We start from the raw sequence: 24495 nt of genomic DNA, 5'->3' as shown, positions 1-24495 counted from the left end.
ACCCGTTGACATGAGTGGCCATGCCCAACCCGGGTCCATTCATTCCAACGGGCCTGCCCTCTGTGTAAAAGTTAAGTTGACATCACATCCCACCAGAGCGTAACAACTCCTGGGTAAGTGCGCACCATGCAACGGTCACAACAATATTGTGGCAAGGTCTCTGTGTGCGTGCACAAATCTTCTTGCAATGATCAGCCCCTCTGGTTTGCATGCTCTGCTTCGCCGCAGGGAGGTGGAGAATAACCCAAGCCTGGTTACCTGCAACGGCAGCGGCGCCTCTTTCTTCCTCATCCAGTGGTACCTCAGGTTACATACACTTCAGGTTAAATACGCTTCAGGTTACAGACTCCACTAACCCAGAAATAGTACCTCGGGTTAAGAAATTTGCTTCAGGATGAGAACAGAAAACAGGCTCAGGTGGCGCAGCAGCAGCAGGAGGCCCCATTAGCTAAAGTGGTGCTTCAGGTTAAGAACAGTTTCAGGTTAAGAACGGGTCACTCAGAGGAGAAGATGGTGAAATGCAAACAGGGGACACAGAAACGGCTGAACTCCTCAATGCCTTCTTTGCCTCAGTCTTCTCTGATAAAGAAAACAATGCCCGACCTGAAGAATTTGGAGCAAACGATTCAGCAGAGGAAACACAGCCCAGAATAACTAAGGAGATAGTACAAGAATACTTGGCTAGTTTAGATGTATTCAAGTCTCCAGGGCCAGATGAACTGCATCCAAGAGTATTAAAAGAACTGGCAGATGTGATCTCAGAACCACTGGCAGTCATCTTTGAGAATTCCTGGAGAACAGGCAAAGTCCCGGCAGACTGGAGGAGGGCAAATGTTGTCCCTATTTTCAAAAAGGGAAAGAGAGGACCCAAATAATTATCGCCCAGTCAGTCTGACATCAATACCAGGGAAGATTCTGGAGCAGATCATTAAGCAAACAGTCTGTGAGCACCTAGAAAGGAATGCTGTGATCACCAATAGTCAGCATGGATTTCTGAAAAATAAGTCATGTCAGACTAACCTGATCTCGTTTTTTGACAGAATTACAAGATGAAGGGAACGCAGTGGATGTAGCCTACCTTGATTTCAGCAAGGCATTCGACAAGGTGCCCCATGATATTCTTGTAAAGAAGCTGGTAAAATGTGGTCTTGACTATGCTACCACTCAGTGGATTTGTAACTGGCTGACTGACCGAACCCAAAGGGTGCTCATCAATGGTTCCTCTTCATCCTGGAGAAGAGTGACTAGTGGGGTGCCACAGGATTCTGTCTTGGGCCCGGTCTTATTCAACATCTTTATCAACGACTTGGATGATGGACTCAAGGGCATCCTGATCAAATTTGCAGATGACACCAAACTGGGAGGGGTGGCTAACACCCCAGAGGACAGGATCACACTTCAAAACGACCTTGACAGATTAGAGAACTGGGCCAAAACAAACAAGATTAACTTTAACAGGGAGAAATGTAAAGTATTGCACTTGGGCAAAAAAATGAGAGGCACAAATGCAAGATGGGTGACACCTGGCTTGAGAGCAGTACATGTGAAAAGGATCTAGGAGTCTTGGTTGATCACAAACTTAACATGAGCCAACAGTGTGACGCGGCAGCTAAAAAAGCCAATGCAATTCTGGGCTGCATCAATAGGAGTATAGCATCTAGATCAAGGGAAGTAATAGTACCACTGTATTCTGCTCTGGTCAGACCTCACCTGGAGTACTGTGTCCAGTTCTGGGCACCACAGTTCAAGAAGGACACTGACAAACTGGAACGTGTCCAGAGGAGGGCAACCAAAATGGTCAAAGGCCTGGAAATGATGCCTTATGAGGAACGGCTAAGGGAGCTGGGCATGTTTAGCCTGGAGAAGAGGAGGTTCAGGGGTGATATGATAGCCATGTTCAAATATATAAAAGGATGTCATATAGAGGAGGGAGAAAGGTTGTTCTCTGCTGCTCCAGAGAAGCGGACACGGAGCAATGGATCCAAACTACAAGAAAGAAGATTCCACCTAAACATTAGGAAGAACTTCCTGACAGTAAGAGCTGTTCGACAGTGGAATTTGCTGCCAAGGAGTGTGGTGGAGTCTCCTGCTTTGGAGGTCTTTAAGCAGAGGCTTGACAACCATATGTCAGGAGTGCTCTGATGGTGTTTCCTGCTTGGCAGGGGGTTGGACTCGACGGCCCTTGTGGTCTCTTCCAACTCTATGATTCTATGATTCTATGACCTCTGGAACGAATTAAATACTTAACCTGAGGTACCACTGTATCCCTCACGCCCGGAAAGGGGCCATGCAGCAGTGTCGGGGAGGAGGAGAAGCAGCAGCAGCAGGAGCGGCAACAATGGCAGAGGAGGAGGAAGAGGCATCGGAGGAGGTCGACGGGAAGCCAGGGGCCCTTGCCAAGTGTGCACCGTTGCCATGGGGAAAGCCCCGCTCAGGTGCTGGGGGCAGCAGCACCGCCTCTGCTCTGCTCCATGCCGTCGCCTCCCATGCACACAAATCCAAACGTCACAGCTTCGGATTGGCTGCAGGAGCTTCCTGCGGCCAATCCGAAGCCACACCAGCATTGTCGCCCACCCAGAAGCCGTGCCAGCACCACGGAAGTCAGTCCTTGTGCGGTGAGGCATCCGCAGTGTGCAGGGACTGACTGAGTGGTGGCAGGGTCCGCAGGCTGGATTTGTGAGCCTGGGGGGCCGCATCTGGCTCCCGGGCCGTAGTTTGCCGACCCCTGCTCTGGGCAAATGATTAAAAGCTATATTCATGAGGTTTCCATATTACTGCTTGAAAACTGAACGCTCCTTTCCAGATCAGAATGCTTTCTATAGCAAAGGAGACGCCTGACCTGCCTTTGACACTCTGATGAGGCATAATAATAAATCAAGGGGTCAATGCAAGAGCTTATGGTAGTGATACAAGTGGCAAGCATGCATGCAAACAAGAGATTTGCAACCTGCTGTTCAGGCAAAAGGCTGAAGATTTGCAGCATAAATGTGACATTTGTTGGACCAAAACAAATAATAAAAGAGGACAAGACAGCTACAGACAGGAGAATGGCACGCTTCTTTTTACCTGGCTTTGTAGCAACATTGGATGAAGAAAGTTTCTTTATAATGCACACATAACAGGTGCCAGAAATTAGTAATGGTATATAAAAGAACAAAATAGACACTACAGAAAAGTAACGATAAAATGTCTTAACTGTAGAGACAGCTAGTGAGTCAAGACAGGTGGTAATGTTTAAGCGAGGGAATCTTTCTGTTTGCTCCTTGAGAAGCAGAGGAATCACTCCAGCTATGGCTATAATCCAGATGGCCAAGCAGATCAAAGCGGCCTGTCTTGGTGTGCGCCATGACAGAGACTGCATTGGGTACACCACTGCCATGAAACGGTCAACGCTTATGGTCACCATCAGCAGGATGGAGCAGTACATGTTGCAGTGAAAGGCAGATGTGATGAAACGACACATTTCCGGTCCAAATGTCCAATTGTTTCCAGAAAAGTGGTAGATGATCTTAAAAGGAAGCGTAGACACAAAGAGGACATCGGCAAAAGCCAGGTTGAGCATGTACACGGTAGCTGGCTTCTTAAGCCTTATTTTGACCACAAACACAAGGATTGCCATAATGTTTAAAGGCAGACTGAACATAACAACAATAATGTGGACTGAAGGAACAAACCAAGTTACCCATGGACTAGTTATGATTGTTTCAATGTCCTCTGAGAGGTGAATGGACTCTGTGTTTTGACTGTGGATGTCCAACTCATTCTCATGTGTAGAAGGACTAACTAAAATTGGCAAGAGGCTCCTAGCCATCTCTAAGGATGAATCTGAAAGGAGAAGCAATATAAAATCAATTATGTCAACACCAGCATAACATTCAGTATTACTCTCTTCATCAGAATATAAATTCAGACTACTAAATTACAGATTTGTATTGTCCAATCTGGATTATTAGGATTGTTGTTGTTAATTTTGATTTGTGATCCCTTCCCTTTCACTGTAAAGTTCCAGGAGGGGTATGTGCTAATACAAATAATGTTGAAACCCCTTCCTTCCTTTTTTATTTTATGCTGAAACACTTTATTACTTTGGAGGTCTCTCTACTATAAATCAGTTATTTCCTTCTCAATATGTCCCCTTTCCTGCTCCTATTCTATAACAGAACAGTAGAGAGTGTGCTGCAAATACCGTATGTTAAAAGCTATCAAGAGTCCACAGAGCACAGGTCAGTCGAAAGCGCTCCCAAGGAGTTGCTAGAAAGCTTATGCCTCTTTAAGGAGGCACATTTTGCATTAGTGGCTTAAAGAATGTCAAATGAGCATAAAAACGATAAATCAATACAAATTTCACTGCACAACAGAAATCACACAAATTTCAGAGATGGGGCATGCAAAACCTAAAAACGATTTAGATGCACTCTAACTGATTTGGGGATGGAATTCCTTTTAAATCAAAACCTAAATATCTAATGTAATATTTGAAAAAAACAAAACAAAACCCCAAAGCTTGTCTTCCTAATAGAAGAATATTCTCTTTAAGCACAATTGGTGCTATTCAGGGCCTTCTTCCCCCAGCTGGAACTCACCGGACATCAGTTCCGACACCTCGCAGGTGGATGCCATTGCCATTATAAGAGAGGGGGGGGGGGGTTGAGGTTTGATTTATCTGCTCATTAGTGGATGGGAGCATTGCTTTGCTTATTGTTTGAGTACTGCTAATGTTGTTTGCTGCTGTTTATGGGGCTAGTGTGTTGTTATTCTATCACTTGTAGATTATATGAAAGATTACTGTATTATATGATTGCCCCCTCTTTCCTCATCCTATGGTAGTGTGGATGTGCATGTTTTGCTTTAATGTAAGCTGCTGGAACACCTTTGAGTGATACGTGACTAATTAAAAAATAGTAAAGGTAAAGGACCCCTGGACAGTTAAGTCCAGTCAAAGGTGACTATGGGGTTGTGGTGCTCATCTTGCTTTCAAGCCGAGGGAGCCGGCGTTTGTCCACAGACATCTTTCCGGCTCATGTGGCCAGCATGACTAAACCACTTCTGGCACAATGGAAAACCTCGATGGAAGCCAGAGCGCACGGAAACACCGTTTACCTTCCTGCCAGAGCGGTACCTATTTATCTACTTGCACTGGTATGCTTTAGGACTGCTAGGTTGGCAGAAGCTGGGACAGAGCAATGGGAGCTCACCCCATCACGCAGATTCGAACTGCCGACCTTCTGATTGGCAAGCCCAAGAGGCTCAGTGGTTTAGACTACCGCTCTCCTCCATGAATTTGTCCAATCTTCTTTTAAAGGCCCCTAGGTTGGTGACCATTACTGCCTCCTGTGGAACTGAGTTCCCTAGTTTAACCATGCACTGTGGAAAGAAGTATTTTCTTTTGCCTGTCCTGAATCTTCCAGCATGCAACTTCATTGGATACCCATGAGTTCTAGAGTAAAGATGGTGAAAAACTTTTCTCTATTCACTTTCTCCGTGCCGGGCATAATTTTTTAATAATATTCTATCATGTCACCTCTCATGTGCCGAAAATGCTCCGGTCTTTCTTCATAGGGGATTTGCTCCATTCCCTGGATCATTTTGATTGCCCTTTTCAACGGTAATGGTGTCTGCATGCCGGCAGAATGGACTTCCACTCTTCCTGCCTTACTCTTCCTGTCACACCAAATTGGGCATCACACAATGCTTAAGGCAAGATGGAATGCCAGCCAAGTAGAGAAGAGCGTCATAAATAAGTAGACCGCCCCCCCCTTCTGCTTGCCTTGTGCAAATTAAAGCATGTTAAATCATTCACAAACACGGTAAAGGTACTTACTGTTTGCTCTTACTGTGCTATGTAAGGTGCAGAGTATATTAAGCAGAGAAAGTATCTTCAGAGTTCGGCCCATTATTCCTCCAGAGGCACACCTCAGCTTTTGCTGCCAGGTTTCTAAAAAAGGGCTGCAAGGATTTATCTGAAAGGCATGTTCTCCTGACCCATTAAGTTCTCTGAGATCAAATTCCACTCTTCATCTTTTCATCCAATTTGGGCTTGAATATTAGCTTAAAGCAATTGGAGACCCAGAGCTAACCCCCTACTGTCAGAAAAGCAACCTTCAAAGAGACAGGACTAAGGAAGAGGGAGGAATGGGCTTTTTATTTCTCCCTCCTAGCTGCTTTTCAAAGCTTCATAAAAGACTGCTTTCATGAGAGTAACGAGAGTCATCATATTAATAGGAGGAATTATCTACATGGTTTGGCATCTTTCATGTTTGTTCTCAAAAGATGCTTTCTGAAAAACAAAATATTTCTGAAAATCACATTATGACCCATGTAATGGATACTGATGTGTTTGGTTGGTTTTGAACGCTTCCATTTTCAGGGTGGGACGGACAATTAAACCTCATTAATGAACAGAATGTATCCCTTTTCCCTATCTTGAGTACCTGTAAGTGCATGAAGTGCTTTACTATTAGTCTCTTTTCTCATCACAATAACTCTTGTGATGGGATTGTGACTTCCAGGATAATTCATGGCTGAGCACCCGTTCGAAGCTATGCGACAAATTATCCACTCCATTTCACTTTTGATGCTATTACACCATTCCAGAGTCCATTGTCACTGTGAGAACAAGCAAAAGGTAAGGCCAGATGTGTTTAGAAGTGTTAGGAGATTGTCCCATGATTTGAGCTGAGTACACATGCTACAAGTACCTTGCTGAAGTTGGGCATTACAACATTACCCAGCTGGATCTGGAGAAAAGCACATCTAGTCTAGACTCTTGTTCCCCATTTGGTCAGCTAGTGCCTGAGAAGCTTAGAAATAGCACATCATTGAGGACAAGTCCTCTCGCACTGTTGTTCCACAACAGTTGCCATTCAGAGAGCAGAGCTCAGATCTACTGAAGCTAGGGGAGCCTCTGGTGGTCAAAGAGCACAATTGCAGTCAAAGCTAGGTGCCTGGCCAGGGTTGAGGTCTCCATGGATCTACAAATACAGCACTCTTGCTAATATTGGCGGTAGCAAGATGCAGAAAGGGAGCAGGAGTGTGTCTGCTTGGAGCCACTGGTATCTTCCCGTGTTGGCTCTGTCCAAATTGTTTGGGAAACCTCTGATTCATTTTAGTCTCTGTACACAAGTTTGTATCTGCAGAGTCCTTCAGTACTGATTCTGTAGTGATGGAGTTGTTATCCTGTCCATGTGCTCAGATAAATGTTTGAACAGTACTATTGCTTTCCCCTATTTAAGACAAGTAAAACAACTTCTGATCAGGTTTGGCCATTGTGAAAGTGGCACCTCCAGGGGAATAGATAGAATAATGGAATTGATGCTTGCTTTTTCACTTGGCTGGTGGCACTTCTTGCTTGAAGGACACTGGCACCCCTCCCCATGCTTTCAGGTGTTTATGAATATGGTAAAAGGTGCAAGTCAAAATAATGTGACCATGTTAGGACATGATTTTGCCATAGTAACGCCAACCCAGCTCCCTTGGTCATCTACCATCAACAGTCCACTTTGGGAAGGATTCTGTAGGGTAACCAGCCTCATAATACTGTCCTGTGGGATTAATCTGAAATAGTGTTGCCGTATTTCAAAAAGTAAAATTCCTGAGCTTTTTTCAAAGAAACCCACCGAAATTGTTAAGCTTTTTGGGGGAAACCGAACCACTGCTTTTCCCACCTGGTTGCCATACATATGGGTTTCCTCTTGTCATTTTGCAGATTCAGCAAAATTCCCCCAACACCAATTTTCCTGATCTATGGCAAGCCTACTTTGGAATAGGTGGATTTTGTTGTTTTTAGGTAGTGCATTGCCTACTAATTTGACCCTTTCCAATCACTTTCTGTTGTAACTTTATAGACAATACACCTTGCCACTTTTATTTATTGTATTTTTATGTTTTGAGTTTGTTTGTGCCACATTTTTGTGTTCAAGAGTTATCCCCCTTCTGCCTTCCCCCTTTAGTTGAACGGCTGGTGAGTGAGAGTTCCTTTTCATTCCTGTCAGTATCCTTTATTTCCATTTGATATTGTGTATTTTTGCAGTGTTATCCCCTTTTCCGCTTCTCAGATGTCTACAAATTTTCAGACTAACTGTATAAAAAACAATAGACGGGAAGGATTAACAAACATTTTATTCACCCAGAAATGTTCACTTTTGCCCTTGTGGAAGAATCACTATGACTATCAGTTTTAAATCTAGCAGGTTTCATCTCCTGGCAGTGAAAGAGATAAATAGATATAGATGATAGATAGATAGATAGATGATAGATATGTCATACAGCTAAGTCAAAATGCAGTCAAAATTCACAGTAAAAAAGAAAAAATTTACTGAGGCAAACAGACTTCTTTATAAACACTGTACAAACAATAATGGAAAAGAGAAAAGTATGACTTCCTGTAACTGAAACAATATTTGTACAACTTAAGGGTTCCTGCATTGGGAGATATCTGCCTGCAAATTGGCAGGCTTAATCCACTCTGGAGAAACTCCTCTTCCCGTAAATTTCATCCACATCAGTAAAAATGAGGGCGGGGTTTAGCCATTTTCACATCTCTATAACAATGAATCATGGGAAACAGAGCTTCCTTTTTAACAAAGCTGATATGGACACAGATTATGAGTCAAATGGGATATATCAACTTGGAAAAGTTAGGGCTGTTTCATAAAGCAGTTCTCTTGGTCCACATTGATACTCATATAATGAGATGCTTATATGTCCCAACACTGCCACACATACACATTCTGGAACTTTTTGCAGTCCAGGTATAAAATAACTGCAAATACTTACAGGATTCAACAAAGGCTGCAATTAAGTAAAACCCTTGAAAGATTACAAGAACGTTTTATCTGGGATGGTTATAAAGAAGCTCAAAGGTCAGTTCATGATCCTGACCCACTATCTTGCCCAACTCATGGAGGCACATTGGAATAACAAAACAGGTACTAGACACAAACACATGGAGAGAAGCATAGTGTTACAGAGGTTGGGTACCATCTCTGCTGAGCTGTAGAAAGATTCTTGGGAGATCCAAGTGCTCACTCACGGTCTGGGTTCCTTTGCAAATCAAAGATGTGGCGGAGGCTGTCATACCTTTAAGAAACATGACCTATTCGCATATTTACACCTGAATTCAGATGGAAGGAGCCCAGATCTTACAGGATAGTCATCTCAAGAGGGGCTTCTTCCCCACAGCAGTGCAGCACCGTTCATCATGTTAACAGCTTGGCTTATCACTCGCTAGCTATGTGAAACTGCCTTGGTTTGTGATCCTAAACTGAATGGCTCTTCTGGGTTTCAATCAGGGGAGATTTCCAGCCCTACCTGGAGATGCCAGGGACTGGACCACCTGGGAGCTTCTACATACAAAGCAGATTGTCTAGCCTATGAAGTAGGCGGGCAATGGAAGTGAGATTTTTAAAAAGCACACATATAGTAGCAGTATTGGATAACCTTTCTGTTGTCTATGGATTCAGCATTTTGGAGCAGAGCAATCCTACCGCAGGGGGAGATTCATGGTGGTGTTACCACTATTTCCTAAACCGTATCAGCTAGGGCAGGCCAAGGCAATTCACCTCCAATTTAAAGGAATGAACTATGCCATGCCTTAGGTGCAGCTTTTGCCTGGGGGCCTGAAGAACCTTGACTGGCCTGACATGCTGCCAAACTACCGTATTTTTCGCTCTATAGGATGCACTTTTTCCCCTCCAAAAATTGAGGGGAAATGTGTGTGCGTCCTATGGAGCGAATGCAGGCTCCTTGGCTTCAGCGATAGCAACGCTAAGCCTCCGAAGCGCAAAGGGAGCACTCCCTCCGTGTTCCAAAGGCTTCGCGTTGCTTTCGCTGAAGCCTGGAGAGCGAGAGGCATCAGTGCGCACCGACCCCTCTCGCTCTCCAGGCTTCAGGGAGAGGCTGCACATGGCTATGGCTTCTTTAGCCCTGCGCAGCTTCTCCCGGGAGGGAGAGGTTGCGCGCATCCTGTACGCTGCTCTTTGGGGCTGGGGGGAAAATAAGATTATTTTTCTTGATTCTCCCCCCCCAATAAAAAAATGGGTGCGTCCTATGGTCCGGTGCGCCCTATGGAGCGAAAAATACGGTACTTTTTTCAGTTCCTGTACCATAGACACCACAAAGACCACAGATTGCCCCTTCATTGTAGTTTAGCTTTACTGTCACTGAACAATAATGCAAGACCAAAAATGGATGATTCCTACAAACTGCCACAGTTACTTGTTTCTAACATTTTAAAATATTATCTTTGTTGCTGTGGGTTTTAAGCAACCTGACTGAAGCTTTTGGAATATTCAAGGTTTACATGCTTCAGAGCAGCAATTTTTAAGTGAAAATATATCAGACTGGATATCATGTATGACAAACTTGTATCATGGCATAGGTATGAACACACAACAAATGAAGCAGATAAAAAGTTTATTATTGCTGCAGGTTAACTCAATTTTCAAACATAATAAACATCTGTCTATCAACATTATAGTTTTAAGAAAGCAAATACCATAATTTATTTGGTTAATATGAATATATAATAATATAACTTCCAAAAATTATGAAATATTTACACATTTTAGTTATGTTTGTACATCAATAAAATTAAAAATATATGGTTAAATTACTTTACATTAAATGTATTTTGATAGGGATTTGACCCAGGAAGAAAATAGAAGTCAATACTGGGTCATATCCAATGTCAGTCCAGCTCAGAGTAGACCCATTGGAAATAATGGACATGAAGAACTTAGGTTCACTATTTTCAATGTGTACACTCGGAGTATAACCTAGTTGGTCACAACCGTTAATATTCTTCCTATAACAGGTATTTCCTCCTATATCAAACCCAGCTAAATACCCTTTTATATCTTTTCACACACAAAAATGGAAAACAATACAGTAATGCAATACATCTCAAATAAAATAGTTAGAATGCTGAAAATACCTGCTGACAGATTAGCAGACGCTTCTTCTCAGTTTTAAAATGCTGCTTCAGATTCTGAGTTTCAGGATACAAGCCTATATCTACTTGTTTAAGAGCAAGGGCAATTGAAATCAATAGGACTTAATTTGGAGTAGATAAGCAGTAGCTTTACTTCTCCCATTTGGTAATTATATTATCTACACTTAAACAAAATGTATGTTTAGAATGTTTAGATGTTGCTCCAGCAGAGGCAACTGTTGACGGAAGAGGAAGGGATGCAAATTTTGCTGATTTTCACAGCCTCCGGCACCACCCAAAAATCTGTTCTGAAGGTTTGGGAGAGCATCCAGAGTAGGTTTTTCATAATTATGAAAACAGAAGGGAGGGAGAATGGGGGAAAAGTGTCCCCTTGCCTTTTGCATTAATGGATGCCTCTGTTGGATCAAATGCTTTTGCTCTCACTAGATGCAACACTTTACTTTTTTGTTACATTAGAAACCCTATGGGATTCTAGAGTAGAAACTTACAGTTTCTGTGCTAAAGAAATGCATCAGCTAAAAACCTAAATTCAACTGCTAATGAAAGTAAAAGTAATTTACATGAAGACAAGTAATATTTAATTTATTTTTATGTCCCAGAGCTCACTTGTACTTTTCCATTACTGAGTGCGAGTTAATTAGATTTTTATAATGTTGCAGTGCCTCACTCTGTTTTTTAAATGCATTTCACACACATGATCAAGGTATGACACAATTTAGGAAAAAACTAAGGTACAGAATCTGTGGAGAGGTGCCCACGAAAAGCAAATACCTGTAGAAAATACATTCTGAACAGGACACATTGGAGTTTCACTCTATTTTAAAAGTAGAAACACATGTTCAGAATAAGACTTAAAGCAGAACCAGTTTGAAATAAATATGCCAGCATACCTTTTCTCTGATTCTTCAAATATTTGGACAACTCCAAACTACTTGGTTGACAGTGTGATCTAGTCCGTGTTAAACCACATTAATAGAATGTAAGTAGGCTATTCAGTGCATAGTTGTGATGGGTACACAGTAACACCAACTAGCAACCAGTTCTGGCTAGTTATAACTTTTTGCTTCTATTCATGGAAGGATAACTCTGCTCATGGAAACAGCCATTTTATAAAGTACCGTGTCTCTTTGTAAGGGAGCAAAAGGTCAGGATGCAAGCCAATCTGTTCTGTAAAATCAATATCCAGGTCTCAATCATGAGTCAACAGTCCATTGTTTATATTCAACAGAACAATAAAAAGGCTTATCGTGACTTGAACTTTGTGTGACAACACCAAATTGCAAATATTGACTCATTTGTCTTTTAAGGAAATCTTTCAGTTTTTAGCTTCTAAGGCAGCCAAAATATGTAGAGCAAAATCATGAAATATGCAGAATGCATTTCAGAGGGCTCAATCATATACTACAAATTAGAAAAGCAGTGTTAAAAAAAAGACCACAGATTCATTTAATTTCAGGAATCATCAAATGTTGTAATACAAACAATACTTGAAATTAGAGTACCAATAAGAAAAGGGATATATAAACTCAAATATCTCTTTAGTGATAAGGTCATTAGGCAGCCTTGAATGAAATCAGTGTCTCTTAGTATCCAAAGCCAATTTGTAAATGAAAACAGTGATTTCGTTCAGAGGGCTAATGTAATGTGGCAAACAATGCATAAAAATTTGAAGTCTGTTTAACAGTTTGTAGATTTTAGTTGTTGGAGGTTTTCAGCCATAAGTGACCTATTTATAACATTGTTAGTAGAATCAGATTAATACTTCTCTTTCTCTCTTTCTCTTTCTCTTTCTCTCCCTCCCTCTCTCTCTCTCTCTCTCTCTCACACACACACACACACACACACACACACACAAATAGGGATGCAGTACATATCTGGGTAAAGTTTTCACAGGAAAACACTGTTTCAACACCTCCTTGAGTCTTTATCTTCCCTCCCCATACCCTATATCCTTTTTAACGACAGATTATCTGTTAACAAACATGTTAATCATGTGAAAAATGTGATATGGCTATTCTTCAGTATAATAGCTTAAATATATAGCTATATAAATAATAAGTGCACAAAATGTACTTTTGTCCACAAAACAATATGAGTTGTAGCAAATGTTTCTCATAGTAAGAACAGACTCACTGAAATTCGTGGATGTACTAACTATTTGGGTCCATTGATTTCAGTAAGTCTACTTTGAACAAAACTTAGCTGATTGCAATCCTATGTTAATAGCTTCCTGTAGACACTGTTACCAAGTGTACTGGTGCAAGTACCCCTTCTACTGGTCCTAGTCATTAACTGGCCACTGGTACTGGTACTGCAAGATTCAGAGGTCTTTTTACAGCAAAAAAGATTGATAAGGTGCCGCTGGCATTCAGAAGAGGTGTAATAATAGATCAAAGGATCAATGCAGCAACTTATACTGCTAGTACAGACACAGATGAGATAGGCAAAGTAGATATTCCCCAAGTAGTCTTTGTAAGAAAAACTGATGTAGTGAATTAACAAAAGGACATTGGTTGGACCAAAGCACATAATAAAAATGGAGAAAACAGCTACAGACAATAATAACGCCCGTGTTTTCTTGCTCTGCTTCGCAGCGACATTCGAAGAGCTAAGACTCCGGATGATACACACATAGCAAACAGCAGAAACAATTAATGGCACAAAAAAGAAAAGAGAAGAGAAAATGGGGAAAAAAATAAGGTAATAGCCTTTAAGATCATCTTTCTTCAACACATCATGACACGTTGTAATGTTTAACTGAGGAATTCTTTGGGTTTGCTCATTGATTAGCAGAGGTATCACTCCAGCTATTGCTACAAGCCAGATGGCCAGACAGACCACAAAGGCACGTCTTCGTGTGCGCCATGACAGGGACTGCATTGGGTACACCACTGCTAAGAAACGGTCCATGCTTATCACCATCATCAGCAGGATAGAGCAGTACATGTTGCAGTAGAAGGTAGCAGTGACAAAACGACACATTTCAGGTCCAAATGCCCAATTGTTCCCAGAAAAATGGTAGACAATCTTAAAAGGAAGAACACTCACAAAGAGAACATCAGCAGAAGCCAGACTGAGCATGTACACTGCAGCTGGCTTTTTCACCTTCATTTTTATCAGGAACACAAGAATTGCCATGATGTTCAGAGGAAGACTCAGCGCAACAACTAGGGTATAAACTGATGGAACAAAAATGGTCAGCCATCCACTAGTCAGGTACTCCTTGACATCTCCAGAGATCGGTTTAGGTGGCAGCATTCGTGTTTCTCGAGGGGAAATACTTTCATTGATAGAACCCGATCCAATTTCTGAATCGTTTTCAGTGTCATCGTCTCCCAATGGGATTTTTTCATATTCTTCTTCTGTTGAATAGGGAAAGGTTTTTGGTCCAATCTGAGCGAAAGAGTCTAGAAAATGAAGTTTATGGTTATTAAACATATTAGGTAACTCACACATTTAGCAGAAAATACTTTTCTGAAGTAAAATTCTTTTGTGGACTAGAAAAAGGCATATTCACTGCCTTTTCCATTTTTCAAATATCTTGTACAATTAGCATGTTACTTCCTTTATACTACCTTTTCATTCCCCCTCCCCCGTGTTTATGATAGCTGCTTTTAAGTAATTTACATTCTGTTATTTACAATAGATCTTGTCTGCACCTATTAAGATGACATTAACATATAAAACAGGGATTCCTATTCATCACCTCTGAAATTTTAACAACAGCAGTTACAAACCCTCTTATTCACTGAATATTCATCAGATACTTTCCCAGACTATTTAAATATATGTTTCAATGCAAGAAACATTCAAATTCCAAAAGTATTTATCTTTATTATCAAGTGAAACTTTGCCGAAAATCATGGACTTTCCCTTGCCTCAGTAAGCTCAGTAAGCTGAAGAAGTGTGCATGCACACGAAAGCTCATACCAAGAACTAACTTAGTTGGTCTTTAAGGTGCTACTGGAAGGAATTTTTTTTTGTTTTCAGTAAGCTAAAGATAGCCTATTGGATTTTCAAACCTCCTTTAGATAAGACAGGAGGTGGAGAGGCTCCCGGAGGTTGAGACAGACGTAGCAGCTGAAGAGGGAACCAGCAGGGGGAGAGGAGGGGCTCCAGGGGAAAGTGAGTCGGAGGGATGGCTCAGAGACACTTCCAGCGAAAACAGTGGGGAGGTGTCAAGACCTCCTGTAGGGACACCCACTCCTCGCCGGAAACTGTCACGCCGAGAGTCCAGAAGACGTGTTTCCGTTAAGGAGCTTTTATGCTGGAAGAGATTCCGTAAGAGACCACTTTCGGATTCTGCTAGCGACTGACAGAGCCATGCCTGAGGGGCTCCGTCGCAGGCAGAGGTTTGCGTACTTGACCAAACTCTGAGGGACTAGGACTTTATGCACAAGCAGCTCATCATCCCATCACAAGTACATAGAATGTTGATTCTGGGTTAACATCTACCTGATAGCCCATGTTGTATTGGGCTATATTCTGAAAGGCTTGCTCAATATCACATCAAAGAATTGGAGAGGTATGATAAGAGAACTCAGAATGATTTTGTTTCTCTATCCCAATTAAAACAGGCCATCGTTGTTCCAGTATACAGCACTTTGAGCCTGTAGGTTTTCTTCAGATAGGTTGGAGAAAACCTGGTACTAATTGTGTCACCCACAATGACTTATCTTTTAATTCCAACCTATATCTTAGACAAAACAACTCTTTTAAAGTTTTGGGTGTCCAGTTTCATGCATAAAGAAATAATTAGCAATAACAAGAATAACAACAAAGTGTATATTATACAGGAAATTAGTCCTTTAAAAATCATTTCAGATATATTCTGACCTCAACCGCACAGCCTTTGCAGGACACAGCCCTCACCTGCACATTGTCTGAGGGGGCCCCCTAGAGCAGTTTTCTGGGGACCTGGAGCTACAGGGGGAAGGAGACATCACCTCACTCCTTTCCTCCACTGTGACCACAGCTCCATCACTAATATGGATCCAATAATTTATGACTTCAGAAAAGAACTACTGTGATAGATGATCCACGATGTCATTTGTGAAAAACTATAAAATGTCCACAGCACATGGAAAGTAACTGATGATGAAGTTTGTTCCCCAGGGGTTGTATACTTTAGGCTGTCTACTAACCCAGAGCCTGTCTAGCTACTGAAAAGGCATGATAGGAAAGATCATTTAGACTACTGGAATGGCATTCACAGTACAAAAGAATGGATCAAAGATCATGTGACTTCTCATCAGCCTCAAAGTGTTTTTGCACTGCTAAACAAACTCGGTATTCTGTAGACTGTACTTTGGTCATTCAGCATTATTCACAAATAAGGAAGAACAGAAGAGCTGGAAACATCAACTTCAGTGGGGTTTTCCTCCATATAGGGCTTTCATATCCTAAAACATTAGTTGTTCCAAATGCTCCTAAACATACTGATTTTAGGAGGCTTACTAAAGTGAGTGTTGTTAGGATAAAGATACGTAATAGAGAGTGGCACATATCTATTGTTTGTGCAACAAGCATGATGTCACACTGACCTTTCATGATCTAGTTCTTAAAAAAAATGTTGCTACTGAAGTTTAATCCTCAACACAGATATCTCTTAAATTGATTTTAAATAAAGCACTATTGTGACTTATTTTGACACACCCTTTCACTTTATGCCCAAATTCAACACACGATCCCAGTCCAGACTAGGTTACTCCAAAACCATGATTAATGATTTGTGCTCAACATAAACAGCAGTCTCTGCCTAGTATGGAGAGCCAAATGAAGATTAGAAATTGACACACCCCAAAGCTGATTTTGTAACTTAAAATGCATTTGCTTTCAATTATGCCCAATATTAAACCTTCCAGATGTATCTCTCAAGAAAGATATCTTTAAAGAACACCAAAGTCACTGAATACTTCTCATGAGCAAACAGTTCCAACAGCTTTAACAAAAATACAGCTGTTAGAAGATAGACCCAAGGCCATGACTGCATTTGGTGCAGAAGCATCTTTCATAAAATGTCAAAGTCTGCATATGCTGGTCAGGTGAAAGGAGTTGTGGTGCTTATAGCACAAAGCTTTTGTGGTTGAGGCATAAGAGAAGAAAGACTGAGTCATCCACCACATCCAGCCACTAAGGGAAATCTTCTATCAAACAAATTAAGTTACAGTGGTACCTCGGGTTACAGACGCCTCAGGTTACAGACTCCACTAACCCTCTTAACCTCGGGTTAAGAACTTAGCTTCAGGATGAGAACAGAAATTGCACAGCGGCAGCCCGAGGCCCCATTAGCTTAAGTGGTACCTCAGGTTAAGAACAGTTTCAGATTAAGAACAGACCTCCAGAACGAATTAAGTTCTTAAACCAAGGTTAATTTTCACCTACTTGGTTGGAAGTGCCATCCAGTCAGTCTCTTTCTCTCTCTCTCTCTCTCTCTCACACACACACACACACACACACACAAACACAACACCTTGGTAACAAAATGCCTCTCTCAGTTGCTGTTTGTGTTTCAAAGAGACATCTGTAACATTTCCTACCCCTTTTGTACTGCTTTTAAAATTACTGTTGTATTTGTGTGGGAGCAATTTATTATTTAATGTTATTACTTACTGAAAAATCAAAAAAGAGATATATATTGTTTGTGAATATATATAACAGAAACACACACACACACATGTACACAAATCGGTCCACATATTAAGTCCCACTGATTTCAATTGGTCTGCTCTAGACATGATTATGCCAAACATGATCCAGTCCAATGCATGAACACAGTATTCAAACTGGGCAACTGAAATTAAGTCAAATGTGAAATCAAAGCCAGAGTTAACTTGGAAAACACACTAGATCAGTAGTCTTCAAATTTTCAGACCTGGGACCCACCTTTAACTCAAACCTGCATTTAGGCACCAGTTTCTTAATCTCCCCTATACTGCATTTGTATGGTGGTAGTGTTGCTTCTTCAACACAACTTGATTTACCACACATCAGCAGACGACCAAGGCATGAGGTAAGAGAGCCAGTATAAGTCAAATAGTGTTGTGTTGCCTAGTGGTTGGAATCGTAATCCTCAAGCTGCAAAGTCTATTTTCAGGCAGCTGATCATTAGTAAGGTAAAGGTAAAGGTACCCCTGCCCGTATGGGCCAGTCTTGACAGACTCTAGGGTTGTGCGCCCATCTCACTTTATAGGCCGGGGGCCAGCGCTGTCCGGAGACACTTCCGGGTCACGTAGCCAGCGTGACGAAGCTACTCTGGCGAGCCAGAGCCGCACACGGAAACGCCGTTTACCTTCCCGCAGGTAAGCGGTCCCTATTTATCTACTTGCACCCGGGGGTGCTTTCGAACTGCTAGGTTGGCAGGCGCTGGGACCGAGCAACGGGAGCGCACCCCGCCGCGGGGATTCGAACTGCCGACCATACGATCGGCAAGTCCTAGGCGCTGAGGTTTTACCCACAGCACCACCCATTATTGAATTACAATTATATACCCATCAAGTCCTTCTGTTAATTTAACTCTGTGCCCTTCTGCGCATACACCCAAACTTACTAATGTCTTGTTAACAAGAGCCACAGACTGGCGCTTATAGTTTTAAAGTATTCACCCAACATGTATTTTTTTTGTCATGGGAAGCACAAGCAGATTGACAACCAAGTGGTGGGGAAACAATAGGAAGTTACAGTGATACCTCGGTTTACAAACTTAATCCGTTCCGGAAGTCTGTTCTTAAACCAAAGCATTCTTAAACCAAGGCGTGCTTCCCCATAGCAGCAGGGGACTCAATTTACAAATGAAACACTCTCAACAGGAAGCGAAATATGTTCTTATTCCAAGGCAAAGTTCACAAACTGAAACACTTACTTCCGGATTTGCAGCGTTCTTAATCCAAGTGGTTCATAAACTAAGCTCTTTTTATTCTTGTACTAACCACAGTTGATATCCAAAAGGGGCAACTTTAAATTTAACACATGAAGTTTGTCTTTCTCATAAGTTTAACAAAAAACTAACCTTGATGTAAAAAATAACCATCTAGATAGATAATAAAACATTGATGTTCAATTTGAACCACATTTTCCCTGTTCTGTTCATGGTGATAAGCAAATGACTCACTCAGCGTTTAGGTCAACATACTGTCTATCTGTCAGCAATGTAAAAAATATAGCAACAATGGAGGAAAACAAACAACCAGAGAGATTCCCTCTTCCCTACACTGCTGTACTTTATGAGAACAAAGAAAGAAAATGGACCACAAAGTTCCTTTGAAATAAATCCAGGCAGTAAAAACTCCCCCATGAACTTATAACTTTTTCAAGTTGTCAAAACATAAGACAAATGGCAAACATTTGATCTGTTAAGGCAACCATTTGCTTATGTGCAGAAATATAAAAAACCACTTCCTAAGCCAAGAATTATCTCTTTTACTGATTAAAATACATCATGCATGGTTTATAAGCCATAACAATTCAGAAAGAAGCTACTCATAGAAAGAAAGCAAACAATGACTCTCAGGTTCTGTAACTTTCACATTCCATATCTTTTTATTTATTTTATTCATTAAATTTCCATACCGCCCTTCATATATGACATCCCAGGGTGGTTTACAATATAAAAACACAAAAATACATAGCATAGTAACAAACAAAAATAATAATTCCCCCCTGCAGTTTAAAAGGCCATAGATTGTTTAATTAGCCAAATGCTTGGGAGAAGACAAATGCTTTTTGCTTGGCGCCTAAAGATATGAATTGAAGGCGCAGGCCAAGCTCCTTGGGGAGAGCATTCCACAAACAGGGGCCACTGCAGAAAAGGCCAGTTCTCCTGTTTCCGCCCACCAGACCTCTCATGGAGGAAGCATGCGGAGAAAGGACTGTGCAGGGTCCGGGTTGTTTCATATTATTTTTTTACTGTGCAATGGACTGATGTACTAAAAACTGGTTGCTCATCTCCCACTGACCTTAACGATATTTAAGGAATCTAAGAGAAACCCTAAAAACTTAAAAGCCTTCCTTTGTAGCCACGCAACTATGGAGGTGTTCACCAACAACCAACAAAACTTCATGTTCTGTGAGAGTTGCATATCCCCATTTATTACTCAGTCAAGTCTTCAAACGCTACGCATTCTTGCCTGTAAAAGAAATCCTATTGAACTCAACGGCATCCACAGGATTGCGCTGAAGAAACACCATAAATAGGACGAGGAGAGAGAGAGAAAAGGCGACGGTAAAGATCCCACCCCCTGCTTTTGAGGAAGAGCCCCCTCCCCACCCCCATCAAAAGGGTCGCATCTCCGGCAACTTGGCGGCAGTGGCGTCAACAACCCAGGCATCCTGTAACATGAGCCAGGAAAGAATAAGGCGAATCGAAGTATCAAAGGCATTCCTGCAGCCAGCTTTGTTCTGTCAGAAGGATTTACTTTTACATCTTGCACGCCGAGCGAGGGGCTGCCTTTGGCTCCCCGGGAAAAGGACCCCTAAGAAGAGCCCGGCAGGATCAGGCCAATGGCCCACCTAGTCCAGCATCCCCTTCCCGAGTGTTTACCCCAACCCGAAACACTTTTCATTGGCCGTGTGCCATTCACACCAATGGAACTCGAGGATGGATTACTTGTAATTCAATCGGACGCGACTTCCTGGAAGCGTCCCTCTCGCCCCCTCAGCAGCCCCGGGATGGTGTCCTCCGAAACATGGCTGAGCTGCCTCCCCGCCTTCCTCCTCCTCCTCCTCCTCCCAGCGAGCGACCACCCAAAACTTGGCTCCCCTCTGGCGGGAGAGAGCCCCGTCGTCGCCACCTACCATTTCCCGACGAGGGAAGGCAGAGCAGGGGACACACCAGCACGGCGCTGCAGCCCAGCAGCAACAGCGGGACCGGCGGCTGCCCCATGGCCGCCTCACGGGGCAAAAGCACCGAGGTCGCGGGCGCAAAGGGTCAGCTCCCGCCGCCTCCGAAGTCTCCCCGGGCTGCTTTGAGGGACCGCAGGCGGAGGGGCGAGCAAGCGCGCTAAGTGTGGCGGAGGCGGCCTGAGGGGAGAGTCGCCGCCCCAAAAGCGGAGGAGTGGGCGGGAAGCTCTGAAGGGAGTCCGCCCTCCAGAGTCGAGCGCCAGTTCACCGCCTTTGCTTCTGGTGGTTTTTAAGGAGATAATTAAAATGCAAAAGCCACAATAAGCTAAAAAGCCACAAAAATAATAGAAGCCAATACTAACCCAGAGCTAATATTTGTGTCTCACCAAGAGTGTTTTGTGAATTATCATTAGTATACATAGTTGTGTCAAAAGCAGAGACATCACCTTACCAACAAAGGTCCGCATAGTTTAAGCCATGGTTTTCCCAGTAGTGATGTATGGAAGTGAGAGCTGGACCATCAAGAAGGCTGATCGCTGAAGAATTGATGCTTTTGAATTATGGTGCTGGAGGAGACACTTGAGAGTCCCATGGACTGCAAGAAGATCAAATCTCTCCATTCTGAAGGAAATCAGCCCTGAGTGCTCACTGGAAGGACAGATCCTGAAGCTGAGGCTCCAATACTTTGGCCACCTCATGAGAAGAGAAGACTCCCTGGAAAAGACCCTGATGCTGGGAAAGATGGAGGGCACAAGAAGAAGGGGACGACAGAGGACGAGATGGTTGGACAGTGTTCTTGAAGCTACCAGCATGAGTTTGACAAAACTGCGGGAGGCAGTGGAAGACAGGAGTGCCTGGTGTGCTCTGGTCCGTGGGGTCATGAAGAGTCGGACACGACTAAATGACTAAACAACAACAACAACAACTTTTCCACTGAGACCATTTTTTACAATTCCTCCCCGCTACAGGTATAATATGCACCTATAACTCAGAATTACACTTCATGCATTTAAGAAAGTGCACGGAAGTCCTCAAAAGCTTTTGCCATAATTCAGTAGTTCCCATTTGGTGGTCCAGGAACCCCAGGGGGTCTGTGTTCTGTGGCACCATTCACATGACAAAAATATCAACATTTTCAAAAGTAGGGGGACCATGGCTTGAAAAAACAGGGGGTCCACAGTCCTTAGCTAATTGGGAACCACTGTCATAATTTATGCACAGTATTGGTCCTTGAAGGTGTCACACAAGGCTTGTTTTTGCTGCAAAAGAGAATCAGGGCTACTCCTCTGGAAAATGGTTCAACGTTTTATCAAAGCAGCTCTGCAAAATAAAAAAAGTTCTTTTGTCTTAAAAACAATAAGATATGTGCCAAAAGAGCATCTCTGGGTAGAATATTCCATAACTGGACTGCCACCACTGAAAATGACCTCTGTGGCCATTAGTAGCATCTCAAAAGACAGAGGTACCGTATTGGCCTGAATATAAGCTGCATCTGAATATAAGCTACACCTTCAGCAACGATATAGTAAAAGCCAATTTTTGTAAGGTTGCGAATTTAAGCTGCACTTTAACTTTTCACAGTTGGAATTTGGAAAAAAGTGAGGTTTATATTCAGGCCAATATGGTACTACAGGAGTCTCTCAACATTTTAATGTGCCTATATAGAGACAAGCTACCCTGGTCCTAAGTCATGAAGGCCAAAACCTTACTGTATCATTCTTTAACAATCACATCAGATCCATTTGCACCCTTGTTTAGTACTGATCTGAAATAAATAAGATATATTCACCCCATATTCACAGAAACACAGAAAAAACGTACAGGAAGCCTGCAACTTACGTGGGGATCATGCCTAAAGCAAAAATCGTGCATGGTCAAAACCCATTGGGCTCAATGGTGGGAGGGATTGCCAACACCCTTTTTACAGAACCCTTTCAAATTATTATTATTGGCTACACATATAAAGCTGAATGCACATAAGTTAAATATGTGTAAGTTGTGGGATTACTGTACTTACCCTGTGTATCTGAAGAAGTGTGCATGCACATGAAAGCTCATACCAAGAACTAACTTAGTTGGTCTTTAAGGTGCTACTAGAAGGAATTTTTTTATTTTGTACTTACCCCAGTACACTTTCCCCAACTGAAAGTATATCCGTTCTTGAAATATAAATGCCAGTAACAACCTGGCAGATGCACACTTATTTCCTAGGTTTCACAGGGGAACTTGAATGGTCTCTCCTCCTGTTAGGAAGATCTATGGTATTGCATATGATCAAATACCAAAAAGTAAAACATATATGTAGACAAAGCATCTAGCTGCCCTCTTCTCAAGCCTAATTCATTTGTCATCCACAGCACAGAAAATAGTACCAGCCCTCTAGAGAGAAAAAGAGCCTCAAAACCATGCATCTTTGTACAGCAAGAACAAACAGCTAAGTAATTAATTAAGGAATGCATAGAGTACAAGCATTTTTTTCATTGGAGACTTGACATGTCTTTTACAGGCCTCTGTCTAGTAGAGTAAATGATGCAATGATGGAAGAAACTCCATGAGTTTGTGTTTGATAATGATGAAGACTTCTTTTGCATTTCGTTTGTTCAAGAGCATCAGTTGGACTGTTTCAGTTTTGTCTCAACACTAAAGCAACAAACAAAAGTTGCGAGGTTCTTTGAATTCCTGTCTATTTTTCTACTCTCATCTCAAAATCCAATCTGTACAAAGATTTATTTCTTACAAGGTATTTTACTTGAAAATGACTTTTCCATATCCACACCTAAGAATTTATCTTTGCTATCAAAGTCACCTACCTCTTCACCAGGTATAATTTCAAACATCGCATTCTTAAACCTTACAAGAGAAAAACATATATGAGAGTATGTATTTTGGTAAAGAATTATTGAATTAAAAACTACAAACACAAATGAAACCCCAAAAGCTGACAAATCTTTAATAAGAGACAAAATCTAAATAAGGTGTTATAAGATAGTTGAGTTAAATATTTAATAGGTAAAGAGCAGAGCTAATGCTCTGATAATACTGGGTGCAAAACCTATTGGTTTGGCTAAACTCCATCAATTCCTAGTATTACACCCTTTTCACTGCCATGTACTTCAGTGAAATGCTCTTAAGTTCGTTTTCCTTCCCCTTTGTTTCCACTTAACTTTATTAATCTTTGTGAATGTAAAATGTAAATGGTGTAAGCGCACATTAACCCACACACATTTTTCCCTTTGCTGAATATAGGCAGATGTTTTTAGGACAATTAACCAAGCTAATATTCCTCCTACATTCTATCTGTTTTTAGAACAAAGGCAGCCATAACATGCCACATGATAAGACTTTGTTGGATCACATTTTGGAACGTTATATTCATGAGCAAAAGCAGTAATAATTTTAGGACTGCTTCCCTTCCCTCCCCACTCCATGCAATAACTTTTCATCAGTCACCACTGCTGGCAGGAAGTTGAATCTCCAGCTGCCTGGGTGAGATATTCCACCCCTTAGGACAGAGGAGGGGAATCTCACAGCTCAATCCTCCTCCTGTTCCCTCTCTATCTGGCTCTCAGAACCCTCCCCATGGTCACTCCCTTGCTTCACAACCCAGCGTTTTTCCCTGGATGGAATTTATCCTTGAACTCTGAGCATGCCTCTGAGACTTCCCACCACACATTAATTTTCTGCTAGAAAGTCTTTCTCTTGTCTTC

The 24495-nt window shown here is 42.0% G+C and overlaps 2 protein-coding genes across 4 annotated transcripts; both read right to left on the bottom strand.

The window, feature by feature from the left end:
- Positions 1–2338: 2338 nt before the first annotated feature.
- On the bottom strand, positions 2339–4441 carry LOC310688692 (proteinase-activated receptor 1-like). Its single transcript, XM_083465513.1, has one exon. It carries the CDS (start codon positions 3809–3811, stop codon positions 2756–2758), a length of 1056 nt encoding a protein of 351 aa, XP_083321639.1. The 5' UTR covers positions 3812–4441; the 3' UTR covers positions 2339–2755.
- A 5955-nt stretch (positions 4442–10396) lies between these two features.
- On the bottom strand, positions 10397–20988 carry LOC310688666 (proteinase-activated receptor 1-like). 3 transcript variants are annotated; one of them, XR_014517073.1, is made up of 3 exons: positions 20744–20960; positions 12795–14358; positions 10397–12743 (listed from the first exon to the last, which is right to left on the bottom strand). XR_014517073.1 is itself a non-coding variant. In XM_083465428.1 (2 exons), the coding sequence occupies exons 1-2, from the start codon at positions 20829–20831 to the stop codon at positions 13166–13168; spliced, it is 1281 nt and encodes a 426-aa protein (XP_083321554.1). In that variant the 5' UTR covers positions 20832–20988; the 3' UTR covers positions 10397–13165. The 3 variants fall into 3 exon arrangements, 2 of the variants coding, with proteins under 2 accessions (XP_083321554.1, XP_083321555.1); XM_083465428.1 differs by having other exon boundaries at positions 10397–14358; positions 20744–20988; XM_083465429.1 differs by lacking the exon at positions 20744–20960 and adding an exon at positions 15824–15914 and having other exon boundaries at positions 10397–14358.
- Positions 20989–24495: the final 3507 nt, after the last annotated feature.

Source organism: Podarcis liolepis, assembly GCF_965112155.1.
Source record: "Podarcis liolepis genome assembly, chromosome: 11".
Lineage (NCBI taxonomy): Eukaryota > Metazoa > Chordata > Lepidosauria > Squamata > Lacertidae > Podarcis > Podarcis liolepis.
This window is presented reverse-complemented; position numbering and strand designations above follow the sequence as displayed.

Bases quoted from the DNA above. Each gene is read 5' to 3' on its own strand.
- LOC310688692 (XM_083465513.1), bottom strand. From the start codon at position 3,811: ATGGCTAGGAGCCTCTTGCCAATTTTAGTTAGTCCTTCTACACATGAG.
- LOC310688666 (XM_083465428.1), bottom strand. From the start codon at position 20,831: ATGGGGCAGCCGCCGGTCCCGCTGTTGCTGCTGGGCTGCAGCGCCGTG. The intron at 14,359-20,743 runs GTAGGTGGCGAC...TTCATTTTCTAG, and splicing joins CCTTCCCTCGTCGGGAAATG to ACTCTTTCGCTCAGATTGGA.